This window comes from Oncorhynchus kisutch, linkage group LG13, assembly GCF_002021735.2.
Source record: "Oncorhynchus kisutch isolate 150728-3 linkage group LG13, Okis_V2, whole genome shotgun sequence".
Classification (NCBI taxonomy): Eukaryota; Metazoa; Chordata; class Actinopteri; order Salmoniformes; family Salmonidae; genus Oncorhynchus; species Oncorhynchus kisutch.
The window spans coordinates 27,805,971-27,823,807 of NC_034186.2; the positions used below are offsets into that span (position 1 = coordinate 27,805,971).

Genomic DNA, 17,837 nt, shown 5'->3' on the forward strand with positions numbered 1-17,837 from the left:
GTTTGAAGGTAATTCTTATTTTGGTGATTCATAGCAAAGGTGGTGAATGCATAAGCACAAACTACTTTTCCATACTGACTTGATGGTTTTTGCGACAGAACTTGAAGAAACGTTCAAAGTTCTTGAAATTTTCCATATTGACTGACCTTCAAGTAATGATGGACTGTCATTTCTCCTTGCTTATTTGAGCTTTTCTTGCCATAATATGCACTTGGTATTTTACCAAATAGTGCTATCTTCTGTAAACCACCTCTACCTTGTCACAACACAACACAACTGATTGGCTCAAACACATTAAGAAGGAATGAAATTCCACAAATTAAATTTTAACAAGGCGCACCTGTTATTAATTGAAATGTATTCCTTGGGACTTCCTCATGAAGCTGGTTGAGAAAATACCTAGAGTGTGCACTTTTGACTGGTACTGTATGTGAAGAATTGGATCAAGTGGTCGGTGTCCAGCATGTCTCCTATCCGGAGGCGGTGAGAAAAGTGGAAGAAATGAGTGAAGTTGAAGAAATAATGATATTAGTAGTAGCTAACTGTGGCTATGGTTTATAGCATTTGTGCATGGTGTACTGGTTTGGTTTTTGCCTGTTTAGAGTTATCTCTTGGGCTTTGAGCATGTGCAGGTATTGGTTAGTTAGCTGTGAGCTAGTGGCTAACTAACTTTTGCCAGTCGATTTATTGGTTCTGTTTGGCCTACTGATTTTGACTATGCGGCATTTGAGCCAGCAGTGTGTTTTGTAGAGATAGTTGGGTTTTTTCTCAAGCTAATGAGGGATTGTTATGTCAGGTGACAGAAATGCTGGAGGTTGAAATAGCAGAGGAGTTTAACAAGTTAGACGTTGCAGGGATGTTTTGGGAGAAGTGGAGTGAGTTCTTGCCGCCGGTTCTGGTGTATAGGAGGAAGAAGTCTTGTTGGAAATGGTGTGGCTAGAACAGGAGATGGCACTGCTGAAACAGCAGAATAATTAAAGACTGCATATAGGACAGAAATGTTGTGTTGCCAGTCGGTCAGACAGTCTTGTCACTAAACCAGCTTCCTGCCAGTGATCAGTGATGAGCTAGTTTCCTCAAATGATCTGGTTTGTGAAACGTCAGGTGTATTCGGGGCCCGGAGTCTCAAGGAGAGTTTTGAGGTGAGGTATCCCCAGTTTGTGAAATTACTCACGTTCAGAAAAGTGCTGATGGCAAACCAGATGAGGAAGGAGGAGGATTTGTGTGGGGACTTGGAGGAAACATTCCTTGGCCGAACTAGACAGTGGTTCCTAGGAAATGGTTCTCCCTTGTGAGGAAGGTGATTTAATTGTGTGTCTCTAGCTGAGACCTGGGCAGAGTTATGATGTAGTGTGCCCTCTGCAGGTTGAGGATGAGGTTGCTTCAGGTGTCAATTTGGGGACACGTTCTTTGCCATGGTAAAGGAGATTGGTTGTTGATCATTGCTGACCATGAGGTTGTTTGGGTTTCAGGTATTGATTTAGCTGACACGTTTCTTACTGAGCTGTGGAAAGGAGATACCTTCCAGTCATGTTGTGAGGATTTTCTGGAAGACGCAGTCTGTGTTTTGCAGGGTGACATGGCTGTCTAGCGATGAGAATCAGGAGCTTGAAGAATTGAGTTTGATGGAAAAGCCAGATCCACCAGTATTGTCACTCTCAGTAGGTTGTCTGATGAGTGAGGAGGATATGTTCCCTTCCAGTGAGTGCTCGGGGCTGGAGAAAAGGGCTGTTTGGGAAGATGGATGATGTGAGTTGGCTGAAGTTGTGGTCGATGTTCACTTTTCCCTGGTGGTGTTTGCTCCAAGTCTTTTAACGCTGGCTACATATCAGATGGAGCTTGTTGCTTGTGACCATGGGCCTAGTGAAGGAAGTTGGTCTCTCAATTTAGAAGCAGATGGGTCACAGCTGGTCCCTTTGTTTGTTCAAGTTAGACTATTTGGCAGGAAGAAATTTCCTGTGCAGAGCAGTGAATTTTATGGTTTGTCTGGTTTTCTAGAATGTCTATCTCAGAGTTAAGGTTTTCTGTAGTCAGTTAGTTAGGCAACACTACCAGGATACACTTCCACACTCCATCCCTGAGGTGGCAACACCAACCGGGTCAAAGGCTGTGCTCTGCCAGGAAGCCTTGATAAGCACATCAGGTGCTGTCAATTAGGGTTCAGCATGGCGAGCCATGAGGCTGTTGGTTTGTTTGCTGACCATGTTTTGGTTTTGAAAATTTCATTTGGGCGTGCCTGTGTGTGGTTTCTTTTTTGAATATATTTATTTCCATCACCACCAACTGAGCAACAGTAATCCATTTGTGCTGGCCGACCATGACGTCAAGAGAGGAAGAGCTGGACCACGGTAAGGTTGCTATCTCCTGGGTACATACACTTACTTATAATATTAATACACACGTCAAATCAGGTTACAGACCAGTTAACTAGACCTAAGACCCCTAGACTTAGCGATTGCAAAAATATTAGCAGGCTAGTTGTTGGTTTAGTAAGTTGGTTTGGTTACTGGGAGATATGAGACATACTGTATTGCCTGTTTTATACTGAGATTTTCTTTGTATTGCAATACACAGTGTATACATTCACATTATCACAGTCAATACAATGTTGCCATGTTACTTAATCTACAGTGCCATCAGAACATTTTCCTCTCTGACTTATTCCACATTTTATGTTACAACGTGAATTTAAAAATGTCTACACATTATTCGGGAATAGTCACGGTCTTCCTGTTTAGCAACTCCAGTGTACATTTGGCCCTGTGTTTTAGGTTATTGTCCTGCTGAAATGTGAATTCATCTCCCAGTGTCTGGTCAAAAGTAGACTGAACCAGGTTTCCCTCTAGGATTTGCCTGTGCTTAGCGCCATCCCAGTTATTTTTCATCCCAGTCCTTAAAGATTACAAACATACCCAAAACATGATGCAGCCACTACTATGCTAGAAAATATGGAGAGTAGTACTCAGAAATGTGTTATATTGGATTTGCCCCAAACAACACTTTTGTCCTGTATTCTTGCTTTGCCACAATTTTTGTTTTGGAATATGTTTATTCTGTACAAGCTTCCAACATTTAACTACAATGTTGTTGGGCCATAATCAGTTTTCTCCTGTCACAGCCATTAAATGAACTGTTTTATTAAAGTCACCATTGGCCTCATGGTGAAATACCAGAGTGGTTTCCTTCCTCTCCGGCAACAGTTAAGGACGCCTGTACATTTGTAGTGAATGGGTGTACTGATACACCAGGTGTAATTAATAACTTCACCATGCTCAAAGGGATATTCAATGTCTGCTTTTTTTATTTTTACCCATCTACCAATAGGTGCCCTTTGCGAGGCATTGGAAAATCTCCCTGTGTTTGAAATTTACTGTTCGACTGAGTGACCTTAGTCACTGGGTACAGAGATGAGGTAGGCATTCAAAATCATGTTAAACACTGTTATGCACACAGTCCATGCAACTTGTTAAGCACATCTTTACTCCTGAATTTATTTAGGCTTGCCATAACAAAGGGGTTGAATACTTATTGACTCAATACATTTTAGCTTTTCATTTTTTATTAATTTAATATTTTTTGTATTTTCTTAAATTGTATTAATAATTCCACTTTTACATTATGGGGTATTGTGTGTAGGCATTTGACAACAAAAAAATCATAATTTAATCCAATTACAATTCAGGCTGTAACAACTAAATGTGGAAAAAGTCAAAGGGTGTGAATACTTTCTGAAGGCATCGTGTATATATATATATATATATATATTACTTTCCTGCCACTAACTGCACATTTACTGAGGTTCTCGCTTGCAGTTTTACTGGTGTGTAGGAGTGCCACCATCGTAACCATTTCTCATAATTTCAGTTGGTTTTAATCTGGTCAACCGAACTGTGAGGATTGTGATGCCCTTTCAGTTTAACCACTGCCTGACTGTTTCAGTGTAACCACTATTACTCATTCCTTCACTGGAATCAGGCCCTCCCTGAGATCTGACATTGATGTTCAGACCCTCCCTGAGCACTGACATGCAGTCTCATGGAAACCTCCAGAACCACAGTAGAGAAGAGATTAGAAAATTGTTTTTTCCAGAAGTTATAATGATCAAAGAGCTTGTGATGTCTAAGATTTATACTATGGATGTTTTGAGTACCATCACAAACATGTGTACTATAAACCAATTCCATGTGCCGTGAAGGGGAACTGGAGAAAGACCATTTAAATTAAACTTACTGAATGGAATAAGTAATTTATCTTAGCTTCATATGCTAAATCTATATAATTTTTTAACATTTTCAGTAAAGTTGCTTGATGCAGAACATGTCAGATAATCATTTGATGGCAGGAATCACAGAGTCTTTATTACATAAAGAACCAATATCAATTGTTATGTCTAATACTTACAAATTAATGTATTGCGCAGAGCCAGAAGTTTACATACACTTAGGTTGGAGTCAACTAGTTTTTCAACCACTCCACCAATTTCTTGTTAACAAACTATAGTTTTGGCAATGCATGACAAGTAATTTTTCCAACAATTGTTTACAGGCAGATTATTTCACTGTATCACAATTCCAGTGGGTCAGAAGTTTACATACACTAAGTTGACTGCCTTTAAACAGCTTGGAAAATTCCAGAAAATGATGTCATGGCTTTAGAAGCTTCTATAAGTCTAATTGACATCATTTGAGTCAGTTGGAGGTGTACCTGTGGATGTATTTCAAGGCCTACCTTCAAACTCAGTGCCTCTTTGCTTGACATCATGGGGAAATCAGCCTAGACCTCAGTAAACAATTGTAGACCTCCACAAGTCTGGTTCATCCTTGGGAGCAATTTCCAAACTTCTGAAGGTACCACGTTCATCTGTACAAACAATAGTACGCAAGTATAAACACCATGGGACCATGCAGCCGTCATACCGCTATCACGACGTTGCCCTCTTTGGGTACAGCAAGCCCCATCCCCCTCTCCCTCTCTTCTACACCCAGGCTGCTGTGGTCAGAGAGAGGTCGTAAATTCCTGGAGGAGATTATCTCCTCATGGCCACAGTATAGACAGTGAATTTTCATAGAGAACAAAGGAATTTCTTCCACCTCACAGAACTTGAGGTATGAACAACATTTATGTTCTGGAGAAGGTATGAAAGATCAGTGAAGAATCCAGCTACGAACTGGTCCGTTTGGTACCATTTTGTGACACTCATGGGAGACAATATGACCACATTACCATAACGCTGTTTATATAATAGCCTCAGATATGAGGTTTACGTCTAATTGTTATATAAGATGAATGAGTGAGGATGATACTGTTTGTAAAATTGGAGAGGGAATGCAAAACAACGACGCTGGACAGGGTGGAATCAGGTGTATCAAAAGGCAATTTATTGATCAAAGTTATCTTGTCCTGCCGTTTATCGTGCACGGACCTAAGCAATGTGACTCTGTGAGGAGTCAGAATAATTAGGCTGCTCAGCCAGAGTTTACAGCAGAATGTATACACAGAATAATGTAGGTGGAGTCTCGTCGTGTTGGTCTTCTGACTGGTCCTGAAGAGTTGGAGGCGGGCCTTGCTCTAGCCAGAGCGGGCCCCATTGGTGCACAGCAAAGTCCTTTGCTCTTGGCACCCGACCAGTAGGGGGGGGGGGTAGAGTGTGTGTACAGATGCTCATGAAATGTATGTGTGTCAAGGAAGCATGGATTTTAGGGACTGGTAATGTCTGCTTTAGGCTCAGGTGTTTCCTGTTTATGCAGGAGTGCATGTAGGGTTCAATGTCAGTGAGATAGCTTGGCACTTCTAAGCTCGTTAGTGTTGCAGGCTGCTCTTTGTAGTTTTACAGGGGAGTATATTTGCGTGATGGCAGCTGTGTGTCCTTCAGATAATCATGTTATTGCACGTAGGCTCTAAACTTGACTGAGGACACTGGGCCCAGAGTTATCTGAGGGCATTCGGTTTAACCAGAGTGTTGGTCTGCTAGTAGTGCTCGATATTAGAATTATTTATATAACACGACAGGATAAGAACAAGTCTTTGATATTAATTACTAGTCTGCAGCTAGGAATTCAGTATCATTGAACGGGAAGAAACATCTATCCATAACGACATGAATGAATGTCACTCTGAACTATCCATTCTAACCACGACAGAGAGGACGGACAAACTCTCCAACAGAAACAAACTTTTCAACAGAGACCCCCACTTCCCTTTTGTCTAACAAGGCGCCATGCCGGTTTAGCCCATTAGGGCACATTCCCCTATCATTTCTTGTAACCATATTTACCTTGTTTGTTTGTGCACTTCTGTGATTGTTTAGTTAGTTAACTTGTTATGGCTGCAATCCCGCAAACAGGATCGATATGACAACTACCAGTGAAAATAGAGGGCGCCAAATTCAAACCACAGAAATCTCATAATTACAATTCCTAAAACATACATGTGTCTTATATCATTTTAAAGTTAATCTTGTTGTTAATCCCACCAAAGTGTCTGATTTCAAATATCCTTTTCAGCAAAAGCACTACAAACGATTATGTTAGGTCTCCACCAAACCACAGCCATTTCCCAGCGAAATATAGCATTCACAAAAAGCAGAAATAGAGAAAATTAATCACTAACCTTGAATTATCTTCATCAGATGACACTCATAGGACTTCATGTTACACAATACATGCATGTTTTGTTTGATACAGTTCATATTTATATAAAAAAATATTGAGTTTACATTGACGTATTAGATTCACTAGTTCCAAAAACATCAAGTGATTTTTGCATAGCCACATCGTTTCAACAGAAATACTCATCATAAATGTAGATGATGATAATACAAGTTATACACATGGAATTATAGATATACCTCTCCTTAATGCAACCTCTGTCAGATTTTTGTTAAGTTTACGGAAAAGCAACCCATGCAATAATCTGAGACGGAGCTCAGAACAGTAGCCAAATTAGCCTCCATGTTGGAGTCAACAGAAACCAGAAAATACATGATAAATGTTTCCTTACCTTTGATGAACTTCATCAGAATGCAGTCCTGGAATCCCAGGTCCACAATAAATGCTTGATTTGTTCGAAAATGTCCGTTATTTATGTCCAATTAGCTACTTTGGTTAGCGCGTTTGGTAAACAATTCCAAAGTCACAAAGCGCGTCCACTATAACGTGACGAAATGTCCAAAAGTTCCGTAACAGTCAGTCAGAAACATGTCAAATGATGTACTGAATCAATCTTTAGAAAGTTGTTTACATATAACATTCCAACCGGAGAATTAGAATGACTTTAGATGACCAGTGGAACGCAGGTCCATCCTCTGTGAACGTGCATGGTGAAAGCATGGTCAACTCGTGGCAGTGGTGACTATTTCCTGTCTCATTCGACCCCCCCCCCCCCCCCCTTCACATTAGTGTCATCAGGCAAAGTTCTATCGACTGTTGAGATTAGTGGAAGGCGTAGGAAGTGAAAACTCATCCATATCTCGCTGTAATTTCAATGAGAGCTTTGTTGAAAATCTGCCACCCCCAGAAAAAAATACAAACAGGAAGTGGAATTTCTGTTTTTTTTCCTGCAATATGAGTTCTGTTATACTCAGACATAATTTAAACAGTTTTAGAAACTTCAGAGTGTTTTCTATCCAATACTAATAATAATATGCATATATTAGCAACTGAGACTCAGGAGCTGGCCATTTACAACGGGCACCTTTTCATTCAAGCTACTCAATACTGCCCCTGCAGCCATTAAAAGTTAATAAATAAATGATTTAAGACAATTGATGTATGGATGGCTCATAGTGAAGACTGGGTTCGTGCAGATAACCAACCATTTACAACGTTTGGAACGAGACTAACGTGAGGTAAAATAAATCATTCATTAATTCAGAAGACTATTGATCAGATGTGAAAATATCTGAAAAGTTATATAAGGAAAATTATAACTTTAATTTCAATATTTTCCTTGCTGCCCCGACTTCCTAGTTAATTAGTTACATGATTAATCAGTTTAATCGCGTAATACTAATTACAGAGAATATTTGATAACTAAAAGTCTTCATTTAATGATAGTAAAGACACGACACCGCTCAGGAAGGAGACACGTTCTGTCTCCTAGAGATGAACGTACTCTGGTGCAAAAAGTGCAAATCAATCCCAAAACAACAGCAAAGGAACTTGTAAAGATGCTGGAGGAAAAAGGTACTAAAGTATCTATATCCACAGTAAAACAAGTCTTATATCGACATAACCTGAATGGCCACTCAGCAAGGAAGAAGCCACCGCCATATAAAAGCCAGACTACGGTTTGCAACTGCACATGGGGACAAAGATCATATTTTTTTGGATAAATGTTCTCTAGTCTGATGAAACAAAAATAGAACTGTTTGGCCATAATGACCATCATTATGTTTCGAGGATAAAGGGGGAGGCTTGCAAGTCGAAGAACACCATCCCAACCGTGAAGCACGGGGGTGGCAGCATCATGTTGTGGGGGTGCTTTGCTGCAGGAGGGACTGGTGCACTTCACAAAATAGATGGCTCCATGAGGGAGGAAAATGATGTGGATATATTGAAGCAGCATCTCAAGACATCAGTCAGGAAGTTAAAGCTTGGTCGCAGATCTTCTAAACAGACAATAACCCCAAGCATACTTCCAAAGTTAAGCAAAATGGCTTAAGGACAGCAGTCAAGGTATTGGAGTGGCCATCACAAAGCCCTGACCTCAATCCTATAAAAGATCTGTGGGCAGAACTGAAAAGGCGTGTGCGAGCAAGGAGGCCTACAAACCTGACTTAGTCACACCAGTTCTGTCAGGAAGAATTGGCCAAAATTCACCTAACTTATTGTGAGAAGCTTGTGGAAGGCTATCCGAAACATTCGACCCAGTGAAACAATTTAAAGGGCAATGCTAGCAAATACTAATTGAGTGTATGTAAACTTCTGACCCACTGGGAATGTGATGAAAGAAATAAAAGCTGAAATAAATCATTCTCTCTACTATTATGACATTTCGCATTAAAATAAAGTGGTGATCCTAACTGACCTAAAACAGCTAATTTTTACTCTGATTAAATGTCAGGGATTGTGAAAAACTGAGTTTAAATGTATTTGGCTGTATGTAAACTTCCGACTTCAACTGTATGTTCCGAAATGTTGACATACAGTATATTATATCAATCATTTTCCCCTTTAGATTTTCAGTAAAGTTGCTTTGTGCAGAAAATGTCAGAAGCGTTTGATTGAAACCTCCGCAGCTACAGAAGGGGATACTGAGTGTTTTTCTGATCCACACCCCTATCTGTGACCAACAGATGCCTATCTATATTCCCAGTCATGTCAAATCTGTAGATTGTTGCCTAATTCATTCATTTCAATTGACTGATTTCCTTATATGTAATTTAGTAAGATCTTTGAAATTGCTGCATGTTGCATTTATATTGTGTGTGTGTGTGTGTGTGTGTGTGTGTGTGTGTGTGTGTGTGTGCAAAATAAAGAATGGTCAATCACACAAAGGACAACCAGCCAACTTGACACAACTGTGGACTGTGGGAAGTGTTGGAGTCAACATGGGCCAGCATCTCTGGAACGCTTTCAACACCTTGTAGAGTCCATGCCCCAACAATTGAACCTGTTCTGAGGGCAAAAGGGTGCAACTCAATATTAGGAAGGTGTTCTTCATGTTTTGTGCACTGTGTATATTAGGAACTCACTCAACTTACTATTGAGAGTAAGAATAGTAGAATACACCAGGTACATTTCGAAACTTGGTTGTGCATCAGCAGTTTTTCTGTCAGTCACTGACAGTCACTCAATTAGCCATGTCAGTTAACCATTTTAAGATGGGTAGTTAGTTTAGCCAGCCATCTAAACTTGATTTAAAAACTTTGTTAGTCATTCTCACTCATATCAAATTAACATGGCATAAGTCGTTAGAAAATGTGTAGAATTGCATTTTCTCTCTAACCCCCAACCATCTCTTGCGAAGGGCCTCCAAAAGGCTGTCCAGAGCTAAGGGACAATAGACACTGCTGGATACCATTCTTTGAGTGCAGAGGGGAGGTGCAAGAGTGTCACTTTCCTGTAAACCCAGGTTAGTTAACGTTCGGGGTTCTGAGTCGATATGACGACTTCCTTCGCCTGGTTAGACCGCACAAACACCATACACACTATAACACCGTTCTCAGTTCTCACGAAGCGCAGCAGACTCTTGATGAAAGCAGGCTGAGTAGCTGTAAGCTTTTTCATGTGGCAGTTCCTACTTCCCACTGAGAAGTGTGTGTGTGTGCTTCTGAAACTATCATTTTCTGTTGCATCACTATTTACAAATAAAAAAATATACATGCACAATCCTCTCTAACTTTCATTTTTAAAACCTGACAAAGATGTTGGTTCCCAATTGGGGACCAGCCCCCCCACCGTCAGCTGGAACGGTGGCGCACGGAATGCAAAAATATTCTTAGAAATATTTAACCTCCACACATTAACAAGTCCAATAGCTCAAATGAAAGATAAACAACTTGTTTATCTATCCAGCAAGTCAGATTTCTAAAATGTTTTACGGCGAAAACATAGCACATATTTATGTCAAACCACCACCGAATACACACCGAAGACAGCTAATTTCCATAGCCAAATTGAACAAAATATGCAATCACCAAACGCAGGATTAAAAGAAAAATAATTTCACTAACCTTTTGAAATCTTCATCAGATGACAGTAATATAACATGTTACACAGTACATTTATGTTTTTTTCAATAATATGCTATAAATATCCATAAATCTCTGTTTACAATGACGCATTGTTAAAAAAATGCTACTCAAATGTCCGGAGAAATGACGATGGCTTCTGCACACGCCGTCAGCTAACATGGAATACACAACATAAACTTTGACTAAATATGCATGTTCTACATATATATAGAAAGATACACTTCTTCTAAATGCAATCGCTGTGTTACATTTATTTTTTACTTTACAGATTTCGTTCACTAGGCTATAATGTGAGTCGGCGCTCAGGAATTAGCATTTTGGCTCCTCTATCTCGGAGTCCACAGAAACCCAAATTTAACACATAAATGTTCCCTTACCTTTGCTGTTCTTCCATCAGAAGACCTGCAAGGGTTTATACTTACCAAAAACAGCTTTAGTTTTGAAGTCTGTGTCTTTCGGTTATCAAACACGACATATTTCGGTTGAAATGCAGCCAAAAAGTAAAGTTAGTTCGCACCAAAACGTCGAAATTACATATTATATGTCGACTAAACTTGTCAAACTCGGTTCAGAACACAGCGTTAGCATGTTATATAGCTTCACAGCAATTCTCAGGATGAAGAGAAACACGCATCGTTTAATCAATCTTGGAAGAAAGACACCACAGGAGCAGAATGCGCATGAGAGTAACCTGTTTTCTCGCGCGACCGAAAGGTTTCGGCCCGTCATTACTCTCGTGAGCGCACGATTCACACAATGAGAAGCCCCATTGAAAGCGGACACCGCGCTGAAGGCATAGGAACTGTTCCCAGGACTGTAGGTGCTTGGGAAGGGTGGGGGCGATGACGTCAAAGTTGGGCCAACTTTTTGGATGACGAGAGAGTTTGGGAGAATGAGTGCCCTGAGAGTTCTGCTTTACTTACAGACATAATTTAAACGGTTTTAGAAGCTTTAGAGTGTTTTCTATTCAATAATAATTTTTAATTGCATATATTAGCAATTTTTGACAGATTTTTTTTCTGTTTACCATGGGCACGCAATCACCCCAAAGGGGGCAGCAATCAGCCCTATCCCCATCATTATATAGGTGCAGCAGTCCCCCTACTCTACCCAAAAACTCAAACTTTCCTCATAGGTCACATGTAGTTCTGTGGGGCTGTGAGTACAAGTGAGGGGTTTTCTCAAGAAGTTTTTCTAGGTTGTCCTCTTTATCTGGCCCCACGATGAGATGAATAAAGTGGTTAGAAGGGCGGAGGTCAGCTAAACACCCCATGTCCTCTCTCTGTAGCTTTGCACTGTGCAAAGACCCCACTAAGGAGAGGTGGTTTGGAGAGCATATTAAGCATAAAAATAGACACTTTTTCAGTGTTTAATGACACTAATAAATTATCACTGCGTGTTTAACTTCCATTTTCTAAGTCTGTGAGCGCATGTGCACATGCATGTATCAAAGTCTGTGCGAAAAGTGTAAATTAGTTTCTCTACTCTGAGGTCATTATCTATCTGCCATGCAACAGCACCAGTCACCTGTCTTAAGTTTCATTTTGACAGAGGAGAGGATGGCGAGAGTGAGTGCGAGGTGGTGTGAGCTTGTCACACACCCACCCAGCGTGGGGGTGGAAGCTGTGGGTTCCAGTCGCCTTGATACATACATTTTTTTTAAAAATGTTAGACCATGGCTCAGATATAGAACCACACACCTCCTGCACACAGAGGCAACACACACTCCTCTCACACACACTGCACCATTAGCGGTACCCAGGGCTGTACATACCCCCAGATGTTTCTAGTGGACTACAGTGGAGGTTCACAGCCGTCGGTCCAACCTCCAGGCCTGGTACCTTGCTGGTCCTTCCCTCCTGCCCAGGAGAGGGTAAGGGAGCAGGGCAGGGCCAGAGGCTGCAGGGGGGTTGGCTCCTGGAGCCTGGTTGTGGCTTTGCTGTTTCTGCTGCTGCTGGTGTTTGGGGCTCTGGGGCTGGGAGCCTACCAGATACACAAGCTACAGACTCAACTGGATGGCATACAACAGGTGAGGGGTTTTGCTCAGTGTTTGAGTGGGGTTCTCCTGGAGCAAGTCTGCTCTCTGATTTCTATTTGTATCAAAGTATCTCATCACTTCTGTCTCATAATGCTCTTTCTGTAGGATATTATAAGAGCATCTCTCTTTGCAATGACACTGCACTGCTCCTCTGCAAAAAAATATAAATGAAATGGATGCAGGGAGGAATCTGTGGTAGTTCCTATTTAGCATCTTGTTGCATTTCAATGTTTTGTTGTTGGGAACGTCTTAATTTACTGATGAGGAAAACAGGCATATAGAGCGCAATAGAAATGGCGACCTTTTGTAGGCACGAACTCCACCATGGCTCGCTGGGCAAAAATGTTCCTATGGGGAAATTAATGGGTTTTTTGGATGAACGCTGAAAATAGTCTGTGGTAAACACATGCTTAGGAGATCTTATGTTTTGTTTTTTTGATTATCTTCATCAGCTAACGTCACTTTGAGTTTAAGCATTTATGTGCTGAAAATGAGCACAAAAAAGGCTTCATAATTCATAAAGGTCATGTTAACTGACTGATATTATCTAGAACAAAATGCATAATATCCCCTAAGACTGTGATAACCTCAGAGCTCATTTTTGGCATTTATCCCAAACCCTATTTTTTTATTTCCCCCATAGGGGCAACATTCATTTCCCCCATAGAAATAGCTGGACGAAACAGACATTCACTTCTGGCTTTTAGTACTACAAGCTGGCGAGCTCTGTAGTCTGTAGTCTGACAACGTGCAACAACGGTTGAAAACTCTGAACCTAAAAAGAGATGATTGTGACCACTGGAAATTGAGTGGGAGACTGGTGAGAGGTAGGTGGTACAAACAGACTGAGGTAAAGGGTAGATGAAAAAAGGTTTGACTGACTTTCGTGTAGGTTTTATTGCTGCCTCTGCATCTCAGACTATTAAGTAGCAATGACATTTAAAGACCGGAATCTGTTCAGAATTGTGGTCACCAGTCCAGCGCTGCTACAGGATATCCTTGACTCATATCAAAGAACACGTTCAGAAAGGAGCTGATGTTCAGCGCACATTAGCACAACATTTCTCTATAACCCTTAACCCCAAAATGTAATTTAAAATAACCTGTGTGCATGTTAACGTGATGTGACATTGTCTTTTTTTTTATTATTATTTCACAGGTTAACATTGAGAGCCAAGGTTGTGCGCCTGAGAAGCTAGTGGGTGACCTTCCAGAGTCTGATCCAGACACAGGGAAGAAGGCCAGCAGATCTGCAGCACACGTCATAGGTAAGTAATGGGGTGTGCAGGCTTTTGCTCCAGCCCTTTTCAAACACCTGATTCTAGTAATCGGCTGCTAATCAGGACCATGATTAACTGAATCAGTTGTGCACCCCTGATGTAGAGTAGGGACTGTAAAATCCAGTGAAATCTCATATCTAACCCCACTCTCCCTGCTGTCTCCCTTTGTCTCCTTCAGGCCGGATCGAGAAGGATGTTTCCCAGAATACCTTGCGTTGGGAGCCCAAGGCAGGGCGGGCCTTCACTGAGGGAGGCGTGGTCTATCGGGATGGTGGTCTGCAGGTCAACGAGACTGGGCTCTACCACATCTACTCCCGGGTGCAATTTGAGGCCAATCACTGCACCCCTACAGATGCCTTGGTTCACTCTGTGTTTGTGAGGAGGCCCTGGAGCTCCAAGCCTCTCACCTTGATAGAGGCGCACAGGGAGGGCTACTGCAGCTCGGGCTCTAATGGGCGTGTCTGGACCTCTGGGAGTTACCTGGGCTCCACATTGCAGCTGGAGAAGCAGGACTGGGTCTATGTGAACGTCTCCCACCCATCCATGCTCAGCCACACTCATCATGCCAACTTCTTTGGACTCCACAAGATCTAGCGAAAAAGGATTAAATCTGGAGTTGGTTTCAACTGATATTTCACTCAGAGAACCTTAACACTAAAATGATGGAGAAAAAAGTAGTATTTATTATGATAAAGATCTGACACTGATTCCAGCTGCAGGTCTGAATGTATGTTCATTAGAACACAAAAATGTGCATGTTTGGGATTTATATCCGTCAACAGTGATCCAGTTTTTTATATTCTAATAAATGTATTTAAAAAATAAATAAAAAGTTCAGACTGAGATCTTTGTCAGAAGTGATTGTATAACAGGAGGATGATTAGTGTTCTTATATTGTGTTTGTGTTTTTTGTTATGTCCCTTACATTTTGTTCTCTCAATCTGTCACTCCCTTGCTTCATTAAAATTGTATTTTTTTTAAATGTAACCTTTATTTAACTAGGCAAGTCAGTTAAGAACAAATTCTTATTACAATGACAGCCTAAATATTTCATCACAGTTTGCAGACCTCCAAGTTTATGGTTGAGCCGGTGCGGACATGAAAAGGGCTAACTGATTTCCAGTGATTATACAGAACTGTGGGGAATTGTTTCTATCGCTGAGCACCTTGGAGTCTGGCCCTGAATGACATGAAATGCAATGCTCACTTTACTCTAAAGGGGGTCAGGGTCATTTTACCCACAAACACAAGCAGACTTTCCCCTGTAATTGTCAGGTTGTGCGCTACTGGTGTAGAAGTCAGGTGCAGGAGAGCAGAGTTGTGATCAGGCGCACACTTTATTTGGCAGAAGCAAACAACAGACGCAACTGTATCAAACAAACCTCCAGCAAAAGCGCAACAAAGTCACCAAGATGCAAAATGTTTAACAATTAAACATACTACAGGTGGTGAACATGGTACCCGGAGAAAAACCAGCCTGGCGCATCACACAAAACACGTAACAAAAACAATTCCACACAAAGACATGGGAACAGAGGGAATATATATATGTAGCGTGATTAGGGATGTAAACCAGGTGTGCGGGGAAACAAGACAAAACACATGGAACAATGAAAAGTGGAGCGGCGATGGCTAGAAGGCTGGTGACCTTTACCGCAGAACGCCGCCTGAACAAGGAGAGGAGCCAACTTCGGTGGAAGTCGTGACAGTAATGCTGAGTTATGGGGATTATTGTGTAACATGAATGTACATAGCAACACAATAGTGAATGAGGGGGAACAGCCAGAGCAGGGCATTATCCGGTGGCCTTGTCCGAATACCCATATTTGCATCCTAAATAGTAGGCCGTTTGAGTATGCGATACAGTAACATTTATTGGATACGACATTTCAAAAATGAGTATACTTTAAAGGCCCGGACATCATACTCATTTCGGCTTTGACAACAGCTGATCAATTAGATTTGCGGATGCACTACCTAAATCAACGAATAGAGGAAAATGGCGAATTCTCAGTATGTGAAAATAGAATGTTTAATAGAATACGGCATTTCTAAAATCGTGTATGGTTTGAATACCAGGATGCTATAATAATTTCAGCTCTACATCTAGTATTATTCGATGCACACTTTTCCACAATTAATTGGAAGAGGTGGGCTGAGAGTGATGTGCCCTAGTTCTCTTCAAGTAGCCAACAACAAAACTATGCTACTTAATTGGGAAAATGCCGAAGCTTCTGCAGTGGTTCTCAATGAAAAGTGTTTCTTGTTCTGTTTGCCTTCATCAGAGCTTTTAAACAAAATACTAAACCACCTTTTGATTTCTGAATGTGTGGCACCGAGGACTCGGGATGTTGCTGCATTATTGATGTCATGTAAAATAGGCCTTTTGATTTGAATATATGGATTGTTTTTGTTTTATAGACTATTTATTTAATTTATGGATCAAGCCTTCACAGTCATTCTGAACTCGTTCCCAATGATCAGTCAGAGTAAGTAAGTTTGTTGCTATCCAGCGGTTCTGAATATGCGATGCACCCGACTGTCCACGTTTTTCTGTGCAATAGACTTATGATTTGAACATTTTAAAAGTGTTGGTGTGTGTACTAGGCTATTTGATTTAAATGTATATATGTTACACCACTGGTTTCACTAACAAGTATGTTGAAATGGAACCAAATAATCTGTTTCTGTCTTCAGTCCTTTTAAAAATAAAATAGATTGGCTATATGGTCTACTACAGTATACTGTAGGTTGAATGAGATAGTCTGCCTATAATGAGCCTGTGTTGGTTTATAACTGCATTGCTATTCTATTCAGAGTGAGAGAAATGTACAAAATTGGAAATGAGCTATTATCAGGCTAGTTAAAATGCAGTGCAGGTCTGTTGAATTTGGAAAAATCCACCTGCACTCGCCCCCCGCCCCACCTACTTAGCCAATCAGAAGCCGCTACTGCATTGCGGCTGTGGCATACTGCAGACTTTTTAGGGAGTGGTTCCTAATCCATGACAGGATCTTTTATTTCTGAGGGTTCAGGGTTCTGGTCTAGAAGCACGGTTTCAACAGCTCCTACAGTTTTGCTTCGGTACTGCAGTTTAACTGACTCCCAGCCCAGAAAGACAATTTCCATACACAGCCACACAGAGAAATCAGAATTGAACTTTTCTAATAAGACACTTTAGTCATCGACTTTGAACACAAAACATCCATTAAAATTCAGCAAATAATTATCGCTGGGGCAGATATTTTTTTACCACTCACAGCCGAAGATAATAACATTTTATATTCTGCAATATAGGGGTGGCAGATAGCCTAGTGGTTAGTGCATTGGGCCAGTAACTGCAAGATTGCTGGATCAAATCCCTGAGCTGACAATGTGAAAGTCTGTTGCTCTGAACAAGGTAGTTAACACCCTGTTCCTTGGTAGGCTGTAAATAAGAAACTGGCTTCTTAACTGACTTGCCTGGTTGAATATTTGTTTTAAATCAACGTCTGCCATGTTTTTGGATGAGGTGACGAGGTAGTCTCTGCTCTTGCTGCGCCCTGTGCACACATACTGCTGGTGCGCATGCGATGTTGGTCCATATAAACCGAGAAGGGGGTAGCTGCCTCCCAATTATGGCAACCAGAATATGGGCAAGTGGGTATGTAGAAAGGAAAGTAGTGGGCATGTGGAAAGGAGTGGGTGTGTGGACAGGAGTGGCTGTATCGAAAGCACTCTGTTATTGGTTAGACTGTTGAGATTGAGCTGTGTTGTTTTTCTTCCATTACCAGGTGACTGCTGTACAATGAGTTACCATACCGCAAGAGTTTTGACTTCTGCT

At 41.1% G+C, this 17,837-nt stretch overlaps 1 protein-coding gene across 2 annotated transcripts; it reads left to right on the plus strand.

The window, feature by feature from the left end:
- The first annotated feature begins 442 nt into the window (after positions 1-442).
- faslg (Fas ligand (TNF superfamily, member 6)) lies at positions 443-14,840 on the plus strand. 2 transcript variants are annotated; one of them, XR_004202360.1, is made up of 3 exons: positions 443-2,348; positions 13,894-14,002; positions 14,193-14,840. XR_004202360.1 is itself a non-coding variant. In XM_020497574.2 (3 exons), the coding sequence occupies exons 1-3, from the start codon at positions 12,477-12,479 to the stop codon at positions 14,606-14,608; spliced, it is 774 nt and encodes a 257-aa protein (XP_020353163.1). In that variant the 5' UTR covers positions 11,760-12,476; the 3' UTR covers positions 14,609-14,840. The 2 variants fall into 2 exon arrangements, 1 of the variants encoding a protein (XP_020353163.1); XM_020497574.2 differs by lacking the exon at positions 443-2,348 and adding an exon at positions 11,760-12,725.
- Positions 14,841-17,837: the final 2,997 nt, after the last annotated feature.